Source organism: Diadema setosum, chromosome 2, assembly GCF_964275005.1.
Source record: "Diadema setosum chromosome 2, eeDiaSeto1, whole genome shotgun sequence".
In the NCBI taxonomy this organism is placed as follows: Eukaryota; Metazoa; Echinodermata; class Echinoidea; order Diadematoida; family Diadematidae; genus Diadema; species Diadema setosum.
The window spans coordinates 32639174-32659641 of record NC_092686.1 but is presented as its reverse complement, the minus strand read 5'-3'; the positions used below and the strand labels follow the sequence as shown (position 1 = coordinate 32659641).

Here is a 20468-nt window from a genome sequence, read left to right as displayed (position 1 = left end):
ATGAATTAAAGGGAAACACGATCTATTTTGAATCTTAGGTGCTAGACTGGGCCACCAAAATATTACCCTTTTTTGACAGTTTGTGGCCTGATACAGGTGTATCAAGTTTTAATTTTCCCTGGCCACCACTAGTGTATGGACATTACAAGGTTGCATGCCTGAGGGGGAAGATGGCGATTTTCTATTCTTTTCCTTTATGCTAATATTTCTAACATCTCGATATTTTATAGTGATGTTGATGACAGGCGTTACACGGGCGTAGTGCAGAACATCCAGGACGAGAAATGGCAGAAGGTCTTTGCCACCAGTGCCAGCGGGCAGGTCATTGCCCTACTAGCTCGGAGGTAAAGATTCGAGATCGCTGATTGAGGAAATCGACAAGATGATAGTCTTGATTATTGTCAGATGTGTAATTGTGATTACGAGTATGATTATGATTATGATAACGATACCGATGATGATGATGGTTGTAGTCGTTGTAAGTGATTAACATAAGCATCACCAGATGCATCGTGGCATCACAGCCAGTAGTAGTACAGTTTGTAGAAAGTAGTAGTATAATAGTTGTCAGTATAGTGGTAGTAGTAGTCGAAGTAGTAGAGGTGTAGTAGTAGCAGCAGTAGTAGTAGTACAGGGGCCCCACACTTTTTGTGCACCATACAAAGGAATACATAAGGTGTCATCACTTTGGGCCCCCACACTTTTTTCAACCCGGAAGTACGTAAGTGGCACTAAAATGGGAGGGGAGAGAATGAGCCGAGGACTTTTTTTTTTTTTTGCTTGTTAGCTGAAGAAACTCGGAAGTGGACCGGGAGAGATGAGCTGAGGACCCTTTTTTTTTTTTTGCTTGTTAGCTCATCAAACCCGGAAGTGGGCCCCCACACTTTTGAAAACACTGCGCCGGCCCTGTAGTAGTAATAGTAGCAGTAGTAGTAGTAGTAGTAGTAGTAGTAGTAGTAGTAGTAGTAATAGTAGTAGTAGTAGTAGTAGTAGTAGAAGTAATAGTAGCGGTGGTAGCGGTAGTAGTGGAAGTAATAGTAGCGGTGGTAGTATAAGTAGTAGTAGTAGTAGTAGTAGTAGTAGCAGTAGAAGTAGTAGTAATAGTTAGAATAGTCGAAGTGATTTTTTTTTGGTAGTAATGAAGCTATAATCATTGGTAAACAAGTAGTAAGTTCCTCAACTACTGGTACCATTACCACCACTTTTCCTGCTGCTGCTGCTACTGCTACTACTACTGATAAAAATAATAACGATAATGACAATTATTGTTATTATGATAATGATAGTAATAATTGCAATAATAATGATGATGATAATAATGATAACATTCTTGTCAGCAGCAGTTGAGGTACATGACTAGTCGCAGTACTGGGTGTATTAGCAGCAGCCAAAGTAGAAATGTAACTACTGCAAAGAGACGGTGTCATTTACTGTCATAGTAAACAAAAAAAAAAAATCCATGTGCTGAGAGACTCTCGTTGAAGTTATGGATAGCAAGGTGACAGGAATAGCACTTTTTGGCAAAATAATATTAATGATAATAATAATAGTAATAATAATGATAATAATAATAATAATAGTAATAATAGTAATAATAATGATAATAATAATTATTATTATTATCATTATTATAATTATAATTATAATGTCGCTATAAGCTTTGTAGATCAATCAGCGAAGAGCATTTCATTGAGGATGTGATAGGTGCTAATGTAGCAGAAGTTACAAGTGATAATAGTTCTATGGCAGTGATGATCTGATGTGACAACACAAAACCAAGAAAGCCATTCATTGTTTATTACGTCAGCAATGGTCAGTAAGGAAGGACATCAAGAACTACGTAATACGAAGATGCACGTGTTACGGACTCTTTTTTTTTTTTGCGCGATCAGCAACAACTATCTAGGCTGCCTCAATATGTTAAAAATACATTTACTGTTGCCTTCACGCCATTCTGCAGGGATCCAGCGAAAGATGCCATTGTCATGACCGTTCCTAACGTACCTCGTAACACGCCGGTGACGTTTGTCCTGATCTATGACGAACTACTGAACAAGGTTCGCGGACAGTACCAGCAGCAGATCAACATTAACCCTCGACAAGTACGTATAGCAACCAAAGTCTGATATAATAAGGGAACCACTAGCTATTTTAGATGTGTCACTCATGGAAGAATTGTGATTGTACATCACAAAACCAACAGAAAGCCGCACAACATGATTACACGTGATAACCCAAAATGGGTGAAATGGGTCAACCTTGTCAACCTTTAGTTGTTGGTTTTATTTAATTATCTGAAGGAGCAATTCTTCTACATAACTATTTCTCAAGTTTGGGATCATGAAACGAATAATTTTTCTTTTCCAGTTTTTCTAAAACACTTTTTAGTAGAATGATGTGATCAGGTACCATAGAGGCCTTTTTTATTTAAATCGTTTTATTCAAACCTTTTTTTATCTTGACCCTTTACACACTATTTGTTTTCAGTTCGTAACAAAATTTGAAGGGTCATGCTACTGTTTTGAAAGTAAGCATTAGTTATAAAAAGAACGTGCTAACAAAGTGTTCAAAATTTCAGTTAAAGTCGATAATCCCTTCATTGTGGTTTTAATTAAGATTTACAACCTATATTTTTCCCATTCAGTGCACAGACCACCGCTTGATGAAACACTTGAATAGACCCTAAATTTCCCCCGAGTGTGTACTGTATCCTCTCCATTATTTTGATGGGTTAGGAAAACCATTTGCATTGAGTTATGCATCATTTTAAAGCTTAACGTCTGCTCATTTAGAATAATGCCTTAACCAAAACTCCATTGGCCAGTGAGATTTTTTTTACAACACGGACTTAACATAAAATGAGCAGTACTAACTGTGATATTTATAAAATTTAAGGATTCTTAACAAAATCTAAGATCACGCTTCTTTCACTTTTGGCGATGATAATAGCGTATATGCTTATCTGCGTTTTTGTTTTGTTTTTCCAACAACGGCTATTTCCCGTCTTTCACTATCATATCTTTATTCTTTTTTTTTATCACATTAAAACGAAAGAATTAAAATGAGAGGTTGGAAGTGATATTAATTGTCATTCTATCTTGGCACAACTTTTTTGAGACATATTCGATATTGTAGCTATAGTCCTACGGGAAAAAAAAAATATGATTGGTTCCTTTGATCTTAACCAGATTGTCAACGATCTCGGAGTCGATATCCAAGTGACCGAGCCCCAGTTCATCGACGAAATCACAGCCGTGTACAGGGGCAACACATGGCAGACTCTTCCGGACACTGACCTGTCCGCCAACCTGGTCAAGGAGAGTAACTCGCGTTTCAAATTCCGCTACTTCCCAACCACGGAGGAGCAACTCGGATGTAGTCGAGTCGGACTGAACGGCGACATCGTACTGACTTATCGGCTTGTTGACACGCTCGATGGAAGCCACACACAAGTCAGTAAATGTGCATGTCAGCAATTATTGTGATGATAAAACTATTGCAACTAATGCCGTCATTTTTTTTTCATGTTTTGCTGTTTCGATTGAAGCGATATCACCATGGCTTATTGTAGGTAATGCGAGTAACAAGCAAAGGAGTTGACCTAACAACGGAAAGAGATGCAAGTGTTGCAGTATGGGGTTAAGACAGTTGTAGATGGATTGGTATTAAAGACGAGAGTAGGTCGCAGTAATAGAAGTAATAAACGTAAAAAGTGTAGACATTTTGTAAATATGTGGCTCATTATAGTAATGACAAAAATCGCAGAAGTCGCCATTGTTCTAAGGTGGTGTCGTGTTTTGCTATTGTTTAAATGTATCAGCAGTGACTTACAACATTTCTACATGCTTCAAACATCCATGCGCTATACAGGTACAGGACGGATACTTTGTGCACTTCTTCTCGCCAACCGACTTCCGGGCAATTAGCAAGCAGATCGTCTTCGTCATCGACGTCAGCGCGTCGATGTACGGCACCAAGCTGTCGCAAACCAAAGAGGCCCTGAAGACCATGCTGGACAACCTAGGCCCCAGGGACTACTTCAACATCATCACCTTCTCGGACGGCGTCCAGTACTGGCGGGAAAATAATCGTCTCGCCCCAGCCCAGACACGCTACATTGAGGAGGCGAAGGCCTTCGTCGACAACTTGCGGGATGACTCGGGTAAGCTCGCCTAGCCGACACCGGCGCCGTGAAACCAAAAAGAGGAAGACAGCTCTGCTTTGACACTCTAAGCATCCATGCTATGTTTTAAACCATCCACAGCTATTATAGTCTTTATTCCTGACGAAATAGGCCGATATTTATGATACCTTAAATTTCCTCCTTTCTTGAATAACGGAGATTCCAGTAAGCTGTACGACTATCGCCCCTGGGAACACTACATCGAGTTAGTTTGGGTGGTAGCTCCAACCTTCGTTGTCTTATTATTTGACCCCCCCCCCCAAAAAAAAAAAAAAAAAGGAAAAAAAAAAGAGAGAAAAAACAAAGTGTAAAAGAATATTGATAGACCAAAAGAACCGACAGTTTGAAAGCAGCTGTTGGTTATCTTGGGAAAACTTTAAAAAAAAAAAAGAGCTATACTAACGAATTTGTGTCCACGTGGAAATTTGTACATCACAGGCAGTGGTAGTGGCTGGTGCGAAGATATTAAGGGCCACAGCAGCAGGTATTACATATTTGACGTCCTTCAGCACATTACCATATCATTAAAGATCAAACTGAAAAACCTTAGTCCTCTCTTGCGTTTGAATGTGTAAACTTTATTTTCATCATCCTCATTCTACTATATATCAGCCATTCTCCACTTCACCATGACGCTTTCCTTATGAATTCATTCAGCAACTTCTCGTTAAAATCCTTTTAGAGAGATCATGTTACAACAATTTAGTGTTCCATATGAACTTTCTCCTCTTTCAGAGACGAACCTCAACGATGCCATCCTAAAGGCCGACGAACTGCTCGACAGCGAGGCTCGCTACAATCGCCCGGAGGACAATATCCTCAGCATGATGATCCTCCTGACTGACGGCAACCCGTCCGTCGGCACCACCACCGAGGAGGACATCCTCAACAACGCTCGCCAGGCCATCGATGGCAAGCACGCCCTCTACACGATCGGATTCGGCAGGCTGGTCGACTTCGACCTCCTCGTCAAGCTCGCCTCCCAGAACAATGGTACGGCTAAGATGATCTACGAAGGCAGCACCGCAGCGGATCAGCTCAGACAGGTCTATTTTGAGCTCTACCGCCCTCTACTGTTCGATGTCTCCTTAGAGTATCCCAACGACATGGCAGACGCTCAGACCCTCACCAAGCATCTGTTCCCCGTGTACTACGACGGGTCGGAACTGGTTGTTGCTGGTAGGCTGTTGGACAGTCGTCCCTCCGACGTACTACAGACAAGGATAGCAGTGAAGTCTAAAGACGGAGACAGGATCAAATCAATCCCTATTGACACAACGGTAAGATCAACAGAGCCAACTAAAAAAAAAAAAGTTTTCGTCAAGACGTATTCTCGTCATCGTAGATCACGATTTCTTAACCCCCAATTCCTACCCCCCCCCCCCTTTCAGCAGAGGAGTTACAATACACGTGTTTCAGAAGTGATATAATCATTTGAACTTTATGAAGTTTCTGCAAATTTTTAGTCAAAGAGAAGTCACTTGCATGTGGATAGAATATGAACAAGAAAAATCCCTATCACCTTTTTCCCAATATCTGATTGCACAGTACACGTCCCCCGAGCTCAGCCAGTCTCGGGCAGTCCCCAATGTCGTGCGTCGCATCTGGGCCATGAAAGCCCTCCAAAATCTGATCAACGAATTCGGCGAGAGCACCGATCCCATCGAACGCTACGACATCGCCGAGCGCATCATCAGATTGGCCCAGGAGCACAACTTTGTGACGCCGCTGACCCCGCTAACCGTCGTCGATCCCGAAACTGGCGAAGCGATGAGCGGCCCGGACGCGCCAATGGCATTGCCGGCGCTGAGCAGGGCGAACACGGAAAGGAACCTCCTGGAAGAAGCAGTGGGTGAGTAGGCCTACTTGTACATGTAGTATACTACTATGATCAATGTTTCCCTCATTAACCCTAAAGGGGCCGGGCTTTTTTGGCTATGCTCAGACCGGGGGGGGGGGGGGGGATGGATTCCGCCCCACCCCCCCCCCCCCCCTGAGATCTCGGCCATCGGAGGTGCGATTGAGATGAAATTTTGCATGCGTGAGACCCGCGTCATAATCTACAAGATTGTGTCATAAGATTTTTTGAAACAATCAATTTCTAATTTTAATTAATTAATTATGCAAATTAAGCTCAAGGTGATATTTTAGCCTAATTAAAAGCATTGAGAGTCTAATTTTTGATCTGTAAATCTGTTTTAGCAGATTCAACAATTGTACATCACAAAAACTTCCAAAACTCATTTCAATTCTTATGTATTTCTTTGTTTTTCAACTTTTGTTTTTTCTTTGTTTTTTCATCGGAAATTGTCACTGACCACTTTTCTACCATAATTAGCACAAATTAATCAATGAAAGTGATTAATTGTAAAAATAATCAGGTTTTTATGACTTTCATGACAGAGCACTGTTTTCCATAGGAAATGTACACAAAATCACAAAATTTTGCCCGTTTTGGGGCAACATTCCGTTACAAAAATGGGCGTGGCTTCGCAAAGGTATGCGCGGACGTTGTTGGTCTCAGAAGTTGCGCGAGACTTGAACGAAGAAAGTCAAGAAGCCTCGCGACGAGGCCTTCTCGCGTTACAGAATTATAGCGCGAAACGTCGAGGGGGGGGGGGCGGATTCCGCCCCCCCCCCCCGGCCCTTTTAGGGTTAAATTTGTACATCTTTCGCTCACGGAAAGTATGCACATCCATACATAATATACACGTTTTAAGGGCTAACGCGCACAAAAAAAAAAAAAAAAAAAAAAAAAAATCACACACACACACTGCTTCCATCTCACTGCCATCAAGCGTGTACTGGCAAGATGGCAATAACGGCATTTAAAATTCAAAAGGATAACTCTTTGACACTGCAGGTCACGTGGTAACTCAAGAAGCTATTTGAGGTTACTATCAATGAGTCAAATACCGGTGTATGAAATCCTCGAGGATACTGTGCTGGACTGTGAAGCACCAAAGCTGGGGACTAAGATCCCTGACTTAAGCTATTTGTATTTTGAAAGGTAGAATCAATTGACACATTTTTCAGTATGTGTTATACACTGAGAACCCTTGCTATATCTTGAGAACCTTTGTAATCTGTTAAGGACCCCATGTTGTCTCTTTTAAACATTGAGGTTCTTGTGACAGTGAAGCAACAAAAAAACAAAACAAAACAAAACAGATAATGACAATAAACTTACATGGTCACGTCACTGAGACAACGCTATCACGATGCCTTACGAACATCTTTTTCTGAGACTCACCAACGTTCACGTTTCCATGTCCCCGTGTAATGAGGTATATCAATAGATAAGACTCCATCACAGAGTCATTCCAACATATTTCATCAAATATTTTACTTGAGAATTCATTTTGTGTATGATTCACTACTGTTACAACTTCGTACAAACTTCGTATTTTTCACTCAGGAAATCGGCCAAATGAGATTGACACCACGCGGTTAGATGCACCCCTTGCTGTTAGAAACGACGTAAGTATTAATGTCTCCCACCCCCCCCCCCCACACCCCATTCAATGCATAGAGGATAAAAACGGAAGCTATCTTAAGATAATCCACACATGACGTCGGCACGCCGAAGAAAATGTTTCCTATTGTACATTTGCAATTTTAATGTAATTTATCAGGAAAATAGCGCTTTCACACTGCATTCAAAAGAAACATCCGGTTGTCTGTCTGCCACTTATGCTGAGGAAGCAAACCCAGCGGGTCATGAACTTAATAGTAGAAAACAATCACAGAAGCGAACTTGTCAAGATGAGATCACATGTTTTCCGTCTTGATAGTTTTCGTAGTGCCTTAAACACCATAGTGCTGTAAAGACCTTAATTGTCTACTGACGAAGAGGCTTTTACAATGTTTCATAAGAAAATTCATCTCCTGAATGAAGTTTAAGGAAAATCGGGCAATGCGTTTAAAAGTCATGAAAGTTATACCGTTTTAAAGTTTTATTACCGCCATCGCTGAATAAGAGGGTTACAACAGATCTCGAGACCTAGTCGTGGAGCGATATAAAGAAAGTGTAAAGAGAATTCAAAATAATTGTTCATTTTCTAGCATAATAAAAGAGCACTTGATTTCCTTCGTTCAAGAGACAGGGGCATATACCAGCAATAGGTCTCGTTACTGTAGCTGATAATTTGACTACTGACCGATGACACGGTCAATTCTGTATCACAGAGTGCTTCGAGCCCCACGATGAAAAGATACGTTATCACTAAAAATAGAAGAATTATTTTCTTTGTATGCTTACTTTGTTGATGCATAGGACCCAGTATATGCCTTACCATTTCTCTTTAAAGCGAGGTGTTTACATCACCCGGCTAGACGTTAATTCCGTCGTCGTCCTACGGTATGCGACGACCACGGTCGAGTGTGAGATGATCAGTAACGCGTCCACGACGGCTCAGGCCGTCTTCAAGCAGAAGTTGCCGTCAAAAGCATTCATCACCAGTCTTCGACTGTAAGTTTTTGTGATTGTTTTTTTTTTAATTCAATGCGATTGAACTAGATTATGGTTTTATGTATCTATGTATGTATTTTTTCTATCATGTAATTAATGTCAAATACAATGATTATAATATAATATAATATAATATAATATAATATAATATAATATAATATAATATAATATAATATAACAATATGATATGATATGATATAATATAATATGATATAATATAACATAATATAATATGATATAATATAATATAATATAATATAATATAATATAATATAATATAATATAAAATTTAATACAGTATAAAAGATATCTTACATATCTATTTGAGTAGGTTTAGAGTCCCGAAGATGATGATTATGATCGACAAATACCATTCTCTCTTTTATCATCTAGTTTTGTCAACGGCCGTACCTATACCAGTGACGTTACAAACCCCCAGGACACCGCTGGGCTTGGCCTAGGCTCCCTCGAGGTTGGTCGATCGGGAGGGATACTGTCACCCCTGTGAGTACCGTTTGGTTCTGGTCGTAGTTAAAAATGTAGGATGTACTTAATCCTCTAAGATGATGTACGCTAATCTCACGGCAGCACACACCATACGGTATTCGTGATATGTTTATGATAGCGATGCAAGTATATGTATTCGAGCTAAAATGGAGCATATACGAGATATCCTGCATTACTTGGGCTAAAATTTTGTAGAGTCACAAGAGTAAGAAAATTACCATACTATTCGCATTTCTGATACTTTACATTTTGCTTTATTATTCTATTCTTAAGAATTATTTATTAAGACATTGCTTAGCTGTCCTCTATCAGGACCCTGTCAAAATAATGCGACTCATCATTTTTTTTTTTTTTTTGCTTATAGGAAAGGGTATCGTGCTGTTCTTTAAATCGCTGTCGAGGAAACATATCAATAAGATATGACCTTGCTTTAAAGTAAAACAGCTCTTAAACAGAAGACAACATTATACTGCTTGTTTGAAATAAAATTACAAGGCTGAACAAGGCATGATGATGTTGTGACGTCAAACTAATGCCGTGTGATAATAGAAATCTTTGAGACGTATAGCGCGAATTCAAAGTCCCTCATCTTTCTCTGTAGGGACCCTAATAACGACATCCTGGTGGTGTCAGTCCCAATCGACCCGAGACACACAGCCCTATTCACCCTGACCTACGAAGAGATGCTGCCAAGACGACTCGGTAAAATACAGCAAACTATCGGCATCTACCCGGAGCAGGTACATAAAACTTCTTTTCTCAATGGCAGCAGTGTATCCGCTGAGGGCATCTCCACATAGAGGCGGAAACAAGCGTCAATGCATTTTTGCTTTTGTCTTTTGTCGAGCCTGCGTGAGAAAAAAAAAAAGTCTGTTTTGCTAATTTACCGATGCATCACACAAGCTCCATACCATATTAAAAAAAAACATAGTTTCTTAACCGAGAATCACATTGCATGATAAAAGAGATGCATATTCATGACGTTTTTGCGGTTTGACGGCGTGATCCAGAACACGCTCTGTCTGTAAAACAGCAACATGTTCCACTTCACTTGGGTGATTTAGCGAAGGAAAGGTGATTTAATATCATCGTAGTTTTGTCCCTGACAAGTGCGGAAACCACTGAAAAACAAAGAATATTTTTTTCCATGAATTTATCATTTGTTGTGTTTATTATGGCTATTATTTGTCGTAACATGATATTAAAGGCATAATTTACCATTTGCACATGAAACAAAAACCCAGCACTAGTGCTTTAAAATAGTTCTAAAATGTGAGTTAGGGATAGAAACAACCACTGTAAAAATTTGAATCCGTATAATCGATGTTAAGTGTTGTTGAATACACAAAATGTGAACAATAGTTATAATAAAAATGTTTCCAGACTAAATCGTCTACAGTTACGGTTTATTGAGAAAAACACTGATATCTCCTTATATTTTAGGCTTTATTGCTAAAATTTTATATAGTAGAATGTTTTGTGATAAAACAAACCTACACATATGCATCAAAAGTGATATCTTGAACATTTTTGAAATCACTGCTCCCAAAGGTAAACTGGACCTTTAAAGTGAGGTGTTCCACTTGTTCAAGCACAATCAAGTTAAGGAATTGTCTATGTCGCCCTTATTGATAGAAATAGTTAGATCCTACAATTTAATGTGAAAACGTTATGAGAACGAATCTTCAATATTCGGGTAACGAAGGACTTTGCGATACAATAATCTTCACTTGTGAACTGTGGTTGAAACAATCGCAGAAACAAAAACTTGCCTTGAAATTACGAAGACACTACCAAGCTTTCATTGTAATCCATGACCAACAGTTTGATAATCTAAAATATTACAGTTGACTTTCTCTTCATACATGAAAAAGGTATACAGAAATCTAATTATAAAGTGGTGATGATGACTGATACAATGAAGAGCTAAATTTTATAAGAGATTGAAGAAGGTGACCAAACGAACTATTTCGATCACTTTTCAGGTAGTGGACGAAATGAATCTTCAGACGATCGTCATAGAGCCGCAAGGATTCAGTTTTGGCGGGGCGTCTTTCCAAGACCAGACTAGACCCGCTGACCCTATCCCCCTCGATCGGTTTAGCTCACTGATGCCGGAGGACGAGCGATGGGAGGTTCAATACTCGCCGGGCCCTAGAGAGCAGAGGGACGTTTCTTCACGCGGGTATATGGGAGACTATATCGTGGAGTATGACGTCAATCATACCCCTGATGGAGGCGATATTCAGGTGAAGTTTTGTCTATACATTTTGAGTGATAATTTTGGCGGTATGACAGTTACTATCATCATTATTACTGTTATCATTATTTATTCGGCTTTCAATCACAAATATCAATATAACATAATACAAAATCAAAATATTTTCAATATTCGTCAAGAGTTTCCGTAGACTTTGTAAAGGGTTCATAAGGGTTCCCGTATAGGTCAACCCTTACAGTGCCAGAGAACTTGGACAGTGTGTACAAAGCTAAGAGTTGTCTGTAGTAATCGTCACTCAAAGGGTTGAAAAGATGACCTTGACTCATTTGAAAATTTATGCTAGGAACGTTGTTGAAGTTATACAAATATTTTATATATAAGAATGACTACCTGTGAATAATCTAAATGGAAATAGTATGTTCGTATCAACAAGGTGCTCGATGACCATTTCGTCCACTACTTCTCGCCGTCCGGACTGTCGGTGCTGCGGAAGCACGTCGTCTTCATCATCGACGTGAGCGGGTCCATGGCGGGAACAAAGCTGCGTCAGGTGAAGGACGCCCTCACGACCATTCTCAACGACATGCCGGAGACGGATAAATTCAATATCCTGCCCTTCTCGGACGATGTTAACTTCTTGGATCGCAATAAGATGCTCACCGCCACCCAGTCGAATATTCGCAGAGCCAAGCGATTCGTCAACAGCCTCCAAGAGAGAGAAAGTACGCCTGATTTTAAGTCAAACATCCTCCCCTCCAATAATGGTTATGTCATTATTTTGATGGCCATAAAAACAGTATACAACACAAAATACCTTATTCATAAATAGCGGATTTCACATGCAGAAAATAGATGGCATGATCAGTGGCGGATCCAGAGGGGGGCGCAACCGGCGCACGCCCCCCTTTATTTTTCGTAAAAAACAAAAGAAATAAAAAGAAAAAAGATGAAATGAAACCCGGAAGTGGCACCAGAAATATTAGTCACGCTCCCCCCCCCCCCCCCCCTTTACAGAATTCCTGGATCCGCCCCTGCATGATACAAGGTATCTTGAGTCTGTAACAATGATGTAAAGTTAGTTTCAGTTGCAGCAATTTGCAGTTATACTATGGCAACAGTGAATTACAAACAAAAATATATATTTAGATGTCGCGGTTGCCTACAATATTGCATCTTCTGTATATTGCAGCCCGGATATCGACAATAACTTTCTGCACATCTATATGTTATATTTTTTGGTTGGTTCGTTTTGATATGAAATAGGAAAGGAACATCTCATTTTCGGTGATTCCAAAGTCCTAGTATGATTCTTGAATCCATGGTTAAAGAAGATTAATCTTGTGCCACAGTTGCGACACAAAACCAAGGAGGTTTTATACATGGAGTTCCAACTGGCTGTAATTATTCAAGCAGTTGTCAGATTTCTATTGATGTACAAAAGAATTCCACAGGTGCACTTGTGCCTTTGAAGATCGATGTTCCAAGCCGCCGTCTTGCTGAGCAATCTGAAGATTCATTTTGAACGTTATCATAATGTTGGCCATATTTTGCTTATTTATTTATTAAATGAAATGAAATTTCACTTAATAATAAAGCATGTAAAACAAAAGTCAATTCCTTTCAGAAAATTGCGCAAAAGTGTAAATCAGAGCTGTATTATGTGAAAATGTTAAAAACTATACCATCCTGGAAAGCTGGTTTTATAACTTTTCGACTTAATTTGCCCAAATGAAACTAATATTTAATAATCTTCAAGTATAATTCTTTATTGATAGATATATCAGATTAGTGCCCGCGTATGCCCAGTCGAGTAACTTTCATCTTCATTTCAGCATTTTTTTCCTCAATTTCTGTTCGCGCATCCCCGTGTCTGTACTACCTACCTTTTATAAGAAGGGATAGCGAAAAGTAATTACCATCACAAAGACATATCTGCCTTTGAAAGTGGCTGGTGATTATGCAATGAGACACGAGTCAATTGTCTTCGTATCGGCGCGGCAGATCCTGTTTGGCACATGCTTCAAATATTTTTGAGCGGCGGCTTCGAACATAGATCAAAGGGAATAACTCTGTTGTTACTCCATCTCTTCAACCTCCTTGATAAAACTAAGTCTTTGACAGAGAGGAGAGAAAATATTATATGCAATGATAGAAACAGAAGATCTTGAAGTCACATCTTAGCTGAGCATGAAATCCTGTCCAAATTAAATCACATTCTAGATACCAACTTGTATAAGGCCATCATCGCGGGAGTCCGGATGCTCCGTGACGACGCCGAGGTCGTTCAGCAGAGCGAGAACGTGGTGTCGATGCTGATCGTGTTGTCGGACGGCAACCCCAACCACGGCGAGATCGACAAGGAGATCATCGAGCGGAAAGTCGATAACGCCATAGGAAACGACTTTTCCCTCTTCAATCTCGGATTCGGCGAAGATCTGGACTTTCCATTCTTGCAGCGTCTATCGCTGCAGGTGAGAAAAATGTTTGCGTCCCAAAGAACACACCACTAGATGGCATTACTTTGTGCATTTTTTTAAAATCACTAATATCTCAATTTTCTCAGGCCATCTCGCTTCACTTCATTGCTCGTTTCTCCTTGGTAATGTATTTGAAATCCATCCCTCCCCCACCAAAGAAAGAAAAAAGAAAGAAAGAAAAGATGGGAAAGACTATTAAATAACATAACATCTTTTTTAAGTGTCACCAATGTACAGACTTTTTGTTAGTTACGAATTATATGAGGCAAAATTCTGCATTGAATCAGTTCCACAGATTTTATTGCCAGTCTTTCACGAAGTATATGAAATGACAAAAAAAAAGATAACTTCAGCAATTCTTGATTAACATGTTAATCCCATACACACAGAAAATCATTTTATGTGTTATATATCGATACGCGTTCGTTTTACCAAAATACGACGTGGTTACCTGAAATTATTCTCTTTGATTATTCTCTTTGATGCCAAGAAAATCCACGAACAAAATACGCAGAGTCATAGTCTCAACTCTACAAAATATTGACGTCTTGCAGTTTTGATAAACATCCATCCATCACACATATGTAAAAATACATTAAGATACACAATAAGATGATGACATGAATACTGATTGTGATGGTGATGATTGTGATGATGACTATGATGATGCTGGTGATGATGGTGGTGGTGATGGAAATATCGATTATCATTGTTACTGTCATTGATGTCATAATTTCGTATTCTATTATTGTTATTATAGTATTCGTGTCATTATCATTACATTCAAGTAGAATCATAGCAGCAGTAGCATTACAGCAGTGTAGCAGTATCATCATTCTTATATAATATCATCATAATTGATATAATGAGATTGATAGTCTACACTGGGTAGCATCTTCCGTGTAGACACTGCTCTATCATGGCCCTGTCATCATTCAGTGTTATCACCATTGCATAGCCAGGTATCCAATAATACATCCTGGTTTTGAAGGACATTGTGGATACAGTACCACAGTCAGTCAAAGTATAAACTCACTGAACATGAGTCAAAACTAGAACCTGCATTTTAACCATCTGGAGTCTTAACTACTACATCAAGTTTCGTTGTAATTACTGCGGAGCTATATGACGTAAATCATTTTTATTTCGGGCCGGAAAAAAAATGAAGTATTAAAATTACCGCATGCCTACAAATATAGGTATTATTCTATTTTTTAAAAATCCCATTTCATTGGTTTGACCATGTACAGAATCACGGCGTCGCCAGGCAAATCCCCGAGAGGGCAGACGCAGGAAAGTTGCTGGAAGACTTCTACTTCGAGGTGGCCTCGCCGCTCCTTCGCGACGTCTCCTTCATCTACACGCGCGGTTTCGAGCGGAACACGCTCAGCGAGACGTCGTTCTCCAACTACTTCAACGGATCGGAGCTGACGATTGTGGGGAAACTCATGCCTAACACTCCCTACCGAAATCTGCGCTCCTATGTGTACGGCAGCACCTCCCAGAGACCCGTCACATTGTCCGCTAGTGGAGACATTACGGTTAGTGTTGCTTTCTCTCTTCTCATTATCGTCGATTATTATTCAGTTTTACTTCTACGGGAAAAAAATAAAGAGCACAATTATTTATATCAAAGATTAATTCTTAAAGTGAAGATGGATAAAAAGCATTTGTTTTGAAGGTTTGAAATTTCATCAAATTTCTTTTTTCTGTAAAATCAAATCAAATGTCTCCGGTGTCAGTATGGGAAATGAAAAGTTTGCTGATTTTAAGCAGACATTTTCATTCAGAAGACGGACCTCTGCTTTCAAACAAACATGGGAGTACGTATACAGTACAGTATACAATGCAGTGCGTACACAGTACAGAATTGAATGAATAAATGCGTTTTAAGTGTATTTTTGTTTAGTCTTCCCTATAAATGTACTCATGATATGATTCTTTTTTTATCTTGAAATGAGATGAGTAATTAGAAAACAGTGAAAACAGAAACCAAACTAGGATTAAGTTAAGTATAGGACTGTCGGTCACTTGTATTTCTTTGGACATGATCTTTTCTATTGAGGTTTTTTAAGCATATCCTCGCTGTACAGTTCATAAACTATTAATTTTGCATGCATGCCAAGACAGTGTTAGGACTCAAATTTTCACCCCTTATCAAGCTATCAACCATGAGGATGGAATCTTGCCCGACTTTCCAAACCATTATGGTGTCGCTCTAGATGAATTCTTATACAAATCCCGACTTGCAGGCACCGGACATGGCTCTACTCGATGAAAACGTCCCAGACAACATCCTGGCGAAGATCTGGGCATATCACATCATCCAGGACCTGAAACAGGAGAACGCAGTGAACGAGATCAACCCCGAGTACGCCACAGCCAAGGATGATGAGATCAGAGACATGTCCATCGAACACAGGTCAGTGAGTGACCAATGTATTCTGTTCAACAACATCAGCGATCACTGAGATTGTTCATTCGCTCAAACTTTCTGTATTTCCAGTCAGAGCACGGAACGGTTTATCCATGGCACTGAATCATTAAACAAACCGAATGATCATTAGTGATGGCTGTCGAATTCGTAGAGCTACTGACAGCTAATCGCAAGTCAAAGCTGTAAATCAAGGTTTCCTCAAAATACTCCATTCCAATTACCTAATCTTTATCGTTCGTTGTTCGTTGCAAACCGACATAGTGATATTGCAGTCAATGTGTATTTGTCGTGAAAATATAAAAACAACAGATGCAAAACGATACGGTAACATTTTGTCTGAGCTGTGCCAAAGATGGGCGTCGACCTTCCGCTGAGAGTGTAATAATTTTCAATTCAATTTCATTTTTTTTTTCAAATTAGATTTATTTATTTCGTACTTCTCATTCATTGTTATCAGCATCATTATATTACCTGAGGAAGTACTATATTATCACACCTCACCTTTGCCTTTTATGTCGATCTACGCAACATTCACAGCTTCTTTAACCCCTTCACGGCCCTGCTGCTGAGACACCAAGTGAGTTCTACCAACGTCGTGGATCCCTTTGCAATGCGCATCATCGCGTCTACTCTACCTAGGAGAGTCAGAGAGTCCCTATACGCGGACTACATTGTCACAGCACCCTACGTTCCACCCACCAGAATCCCCGACGGTAAAATCACTTGTGCTGTGTGTTTAACTTGCAGCTCCTTTACTTCTTTAATGGACGATTGACGCAATCACTTAACTGGAGTTCAGTAATATCTGTTTTGCAAAACACACTCTAAGTGAATCTTGATATACACGTTAGTGACAAAATAACGTTACTCACGTTCATATCAATCAATGCGCCGAGTTTTGATGTGACTATACCATTATAATCATGATAGTCTTATAGTTTAACATTGTGTGTCTCCTCCTTACCTTTTACTTCATCCTTCTCCGCTCCTTTTCTTCTTTCTATCCTTACCTTCATAAGCCCATCTGTAGTAAAATGTAGCCCAGTTTTGCTAGTATCAGACTCATTATATCGTCCTCTTTGTCATTGTGGTGCCCTGCTGCTTGATCCCCACCGCCGTTGCTTTGCAGAAACCTTATTGGACACCGTTGCGATTCCGGAGATCAGCATGAACGTGTGCCTGGAAGACGATCCGTGGAGAGGGGACATTTTGACCCTACTCGAGGATCCAGTTAATGGTAATCACTAAATGGGCCACGCCCACCTGATATGCCCCTTTTGTGGTTGTTTAACAATACGTCATGGAAATATTTTGGGGCCTTTCTTGGTTCTACAATGAATGGAATCCGATATTCAAAAATAAGTGAACCCTTTCGGGGTTTTGTATTCTATTGATGTCGGTATTGCATCTTCCATTCTTCTCCGTGAGTTCTCTGTGAAAATAACAGTCACGAACGTCGTCCCGTTGTTATTAAATATACTAAGTGTGGTGTACGTTAGTAAGATGGCAAAAAGATGATGCTCTATAATTTATTTATTTTTTATCTAATAATGAGCTCATCCACTCCTGGTTTTTTTTTTTAACGTTGATCAAGATAGATTTAATATGTATGTTGATTATGTACATGAGTAGGACAATTTTTACTTGATGCTACAAAGCGTTTACTTTATGTGTGATCTCATGAACGTGCGGCAAGCCGTGTGCGGTTATGTGCTCTGATCTTCACCTACCAACCAATTCAAACACAGTAAATACAATAGTGTCATATTGCTTCCCTTGACGTTGCTCGATGTCTTATTTTCAGGACATTCGCTCTTACATGCGTATCCTGACAACATTCTTTGATACATAATTTGTCCAGTATCAACATGTCTTTCGAGAATGCTTAATCAAGCATATTCTCTCCTAAGCATTGAATATTATTTGTTGAACACAATTCTCGTGACAATAAGGTATTACGGTGAGCGGAACCGTTGGCGGCGATTTCCTGTTCGAGGAAGGAGTGATCAGCGACCGGACCTTCACCGAGGAGATCCTCGTCAGCCTGACCTCCGAGCAGGACCCCCACATCTTCGAGTTCACCGCAACTTCAATCATCGTCGATTCCTTCCAGACGGTTCGCTGGTCGGACGACGACGCGTCCACTTCCCTCATCATCGGCGACCACCGCATGGACGTCGTCGAGAGGAACGCGACGATAAGATTAAACAACGGCACCGTGTTTGAGATCATGGCCGAAATGTTACCCGCCGGTAACGACGGGGAGATTCCCTATCACCTTTCCTTTGACGTGGTCAGGTCGGGTGGTCTCTCGTCGGCTGTTAGTGGAATCCTGGGTGAGAATAATCCAGAAATAAACTCGAATCCCTAGCGGTCCCTTCTTCCTAAAGCTAGCATAAGTACCCAGTCGCAATACATACGTAATACTTACAATTTATTTCTTACCTTTACATAATGCACTCTGTAAAGCTGCAAATTCAAAATTATTATACCCCCGCCAAACGAAGTTTGAAGGGGGTATATAGGAATCAGCGGACGGTCGGGCGGTCGGGCGGTCGGTCGGGCGGTCGGGCGGTCGGTCGGGCGGTCGGTCGGGCGGTCGGTCGGGCGGTCGGTCGGGCGGTTGGTCCGTTGCAAATCTTGCGTCGCGAACTACTTCCTCAGTGTTCAACCGATTCCCATAAAACTTGGCACAGATGTGTGCCTTGGGTTGTAGATGTGCAAGACGTATTTCTTGACAGTACCTAAAAGTACGTTGCCATGGTAACGGCATATTATGGGCAAAAATGGGTACAAATCTTGCGTCGCAAACTCCTCCCACAGTTTTTGATCAATTTTTATGAAATTAGGTACAGATGTTCATCTGAATATGTTAATGTGCAAGACACATATTTCCGCAGTGGCAAAAAGTGCGTTGCCATGGTAACGGCATGTTATTGGTAAAATATAGGGCAAAATGCTTCATGGCAAAACTGCTTCATCAGAGTTCTTCCAATTCTCATGGAATTCATATTGAATGTTTGTCTTAGGATATAGGTCAGCATGACACATTTCTTGACAGTGACAAAAAGTATGTTGCCATGGTAACAGCTCACATATTATGAGCCAAAATGATGGAAAATTTTGTGATGCAAACTACTTCCTCAGTTTTTGCCCAATTTCCATGAAACTTGGTACAGATGTGTGCCTTTGGTTTTAGATGTGCAAGACGCATTTTTCGACAGTACCCGAAAGTACGTTGCCATGGTAATGGCATATTAATGGCAGAAGATCAAGGAAAGATCTTGCGGATTTAACTACTTCCTCAGTTTTTTGACCAAAGCTTATGAAATGTTGTTTGGCGGGGGTATAACCAGTCGCTATAGCGACATTTCTAGTTTGATTTCTTTTTTTTTTTTACAGTAACACTGGCTGTGGTCTACTGTTAAACATAAGCCCTACTTGTGTCTAACAACAAAATTGATAATCAGTTTGTTCTTCTGAAACTATTTTAGATGTGGTAGAATAAAATCTCAAAAGATTGATGTAAACAATGACAGCAGTTGTAGAAATGATTGTTTCTTCATATAGACGCGGAAAATAGGTCATGTTATTTTTCTAATCCAACAAAGATGAACGAAGCTGAAACAAAATTAATGAGTGAATTATTTGGCGCACATTGTATATGATATGTATTATGCATTTCAGCTCGCATCATCAGTTCGTTATGAGGGCGGGAGGGGGACATGTAACATAGGTAGGTACCCCCCCCCCCCCCGAACTGGTATAGTTTTGAAGTTTTGTTATTTTGAATACTTTCTTCGTTTTGTGCAGGTCGCTACCAGAATTCTAGGATCGTTTTTGATGATGACAGGAATAGCGGCAGCAGCTGTAACGCACACGGAGTCCCCAGCCAGGCAATCAGGATCAAAATGGTCTGGCGTCAGCTGTGGACCACTAAAGCACGGGAAATATGTGGACCTTACTAAAGACACCGCCCCCAGTAGGCTATGAGTAGTACAACCTAAACCAGGATCACGGGCCCTGATTGCCTACGACTGAGAACTAGCCCTGAAATGACGGATTTTATTCGGATGTTGTTCAGATGACGTCATTAATCGGGAAGATAAACTATGAGAGTTGTGTTGACATGTCTTATAATGAGAGCTGTCATCACCAACTTCTTGATGACA

At 40.2% G+C, this 20468-nt stretch overlaps 1 protein-coding gene across 1 annotated transcript in view; it reads left to right on the top strand.

Moving 5' to 3' along the window:
- The window catches only part of LOC140244144 (uncharacterized), a 38654-nt gene extending 18390 nt beyond the window's left edge, over window positions 1–20264 (top strand). The window contains exons 13-31 of the mRNA XM_072323777.1: window positions 231–344; window positions 1961–2102; window positions 3189–3452; window positions 3871–4162; window positions 4919–5463; window positions 5732–6035; window positions 7602–7663; window positions 8494–8654; window positions 9048–9158; window positions 9763–9901; window positions 11147–11410; window positions 11816–12104; window positions 13603–13853; window positions 15110–15400; window positions 16112–16281; window positions 16834–17009; window positions 17426–17533; window positions 18249–18632; window positions 20110–20264. Coding sequence (XP_072179878.1) covers window positions 231–344; window positions 1961–2102; window positions 3189–3452; window positions 3871–4162; window positions 4919–5463; window positions 5732–6035; window positions 7602–7663; window positions 8494–8654; window positions 9048–9158; window positions 9763–9901; window positions 11147–11410; window positions 11816–12104; window positions 13603–13853; window positions 15110–15400; window positions 16112–16281; window positions 16834–17009; window positions 17426–17533; window positions 18249–18632; window positions 20110–20264 — 4222 coding nt within the window. The remainder of the gene's footprint in view (window positions 1–230; window positions 345–1960; window positions 2103–3188; window positions 3453–3870; window positions 4163–4918; window positions 5464–5731; window positions 6036–7601; window positions 7664–8493; window positions 8655–9047; window positions 9159–9762; window positions 9902–11146; window positions 11411–11815; window positions 12105–13602; window positions 13854–15109; window positions 15401–16111; window positions 16282–16833; window positions 17010–17425; window positions 17534–18248; window positions 18633–20109) is intronic.
- The last annotated feature ends 204 nt before the right edge of the window (window positions 20265–20468 follow it).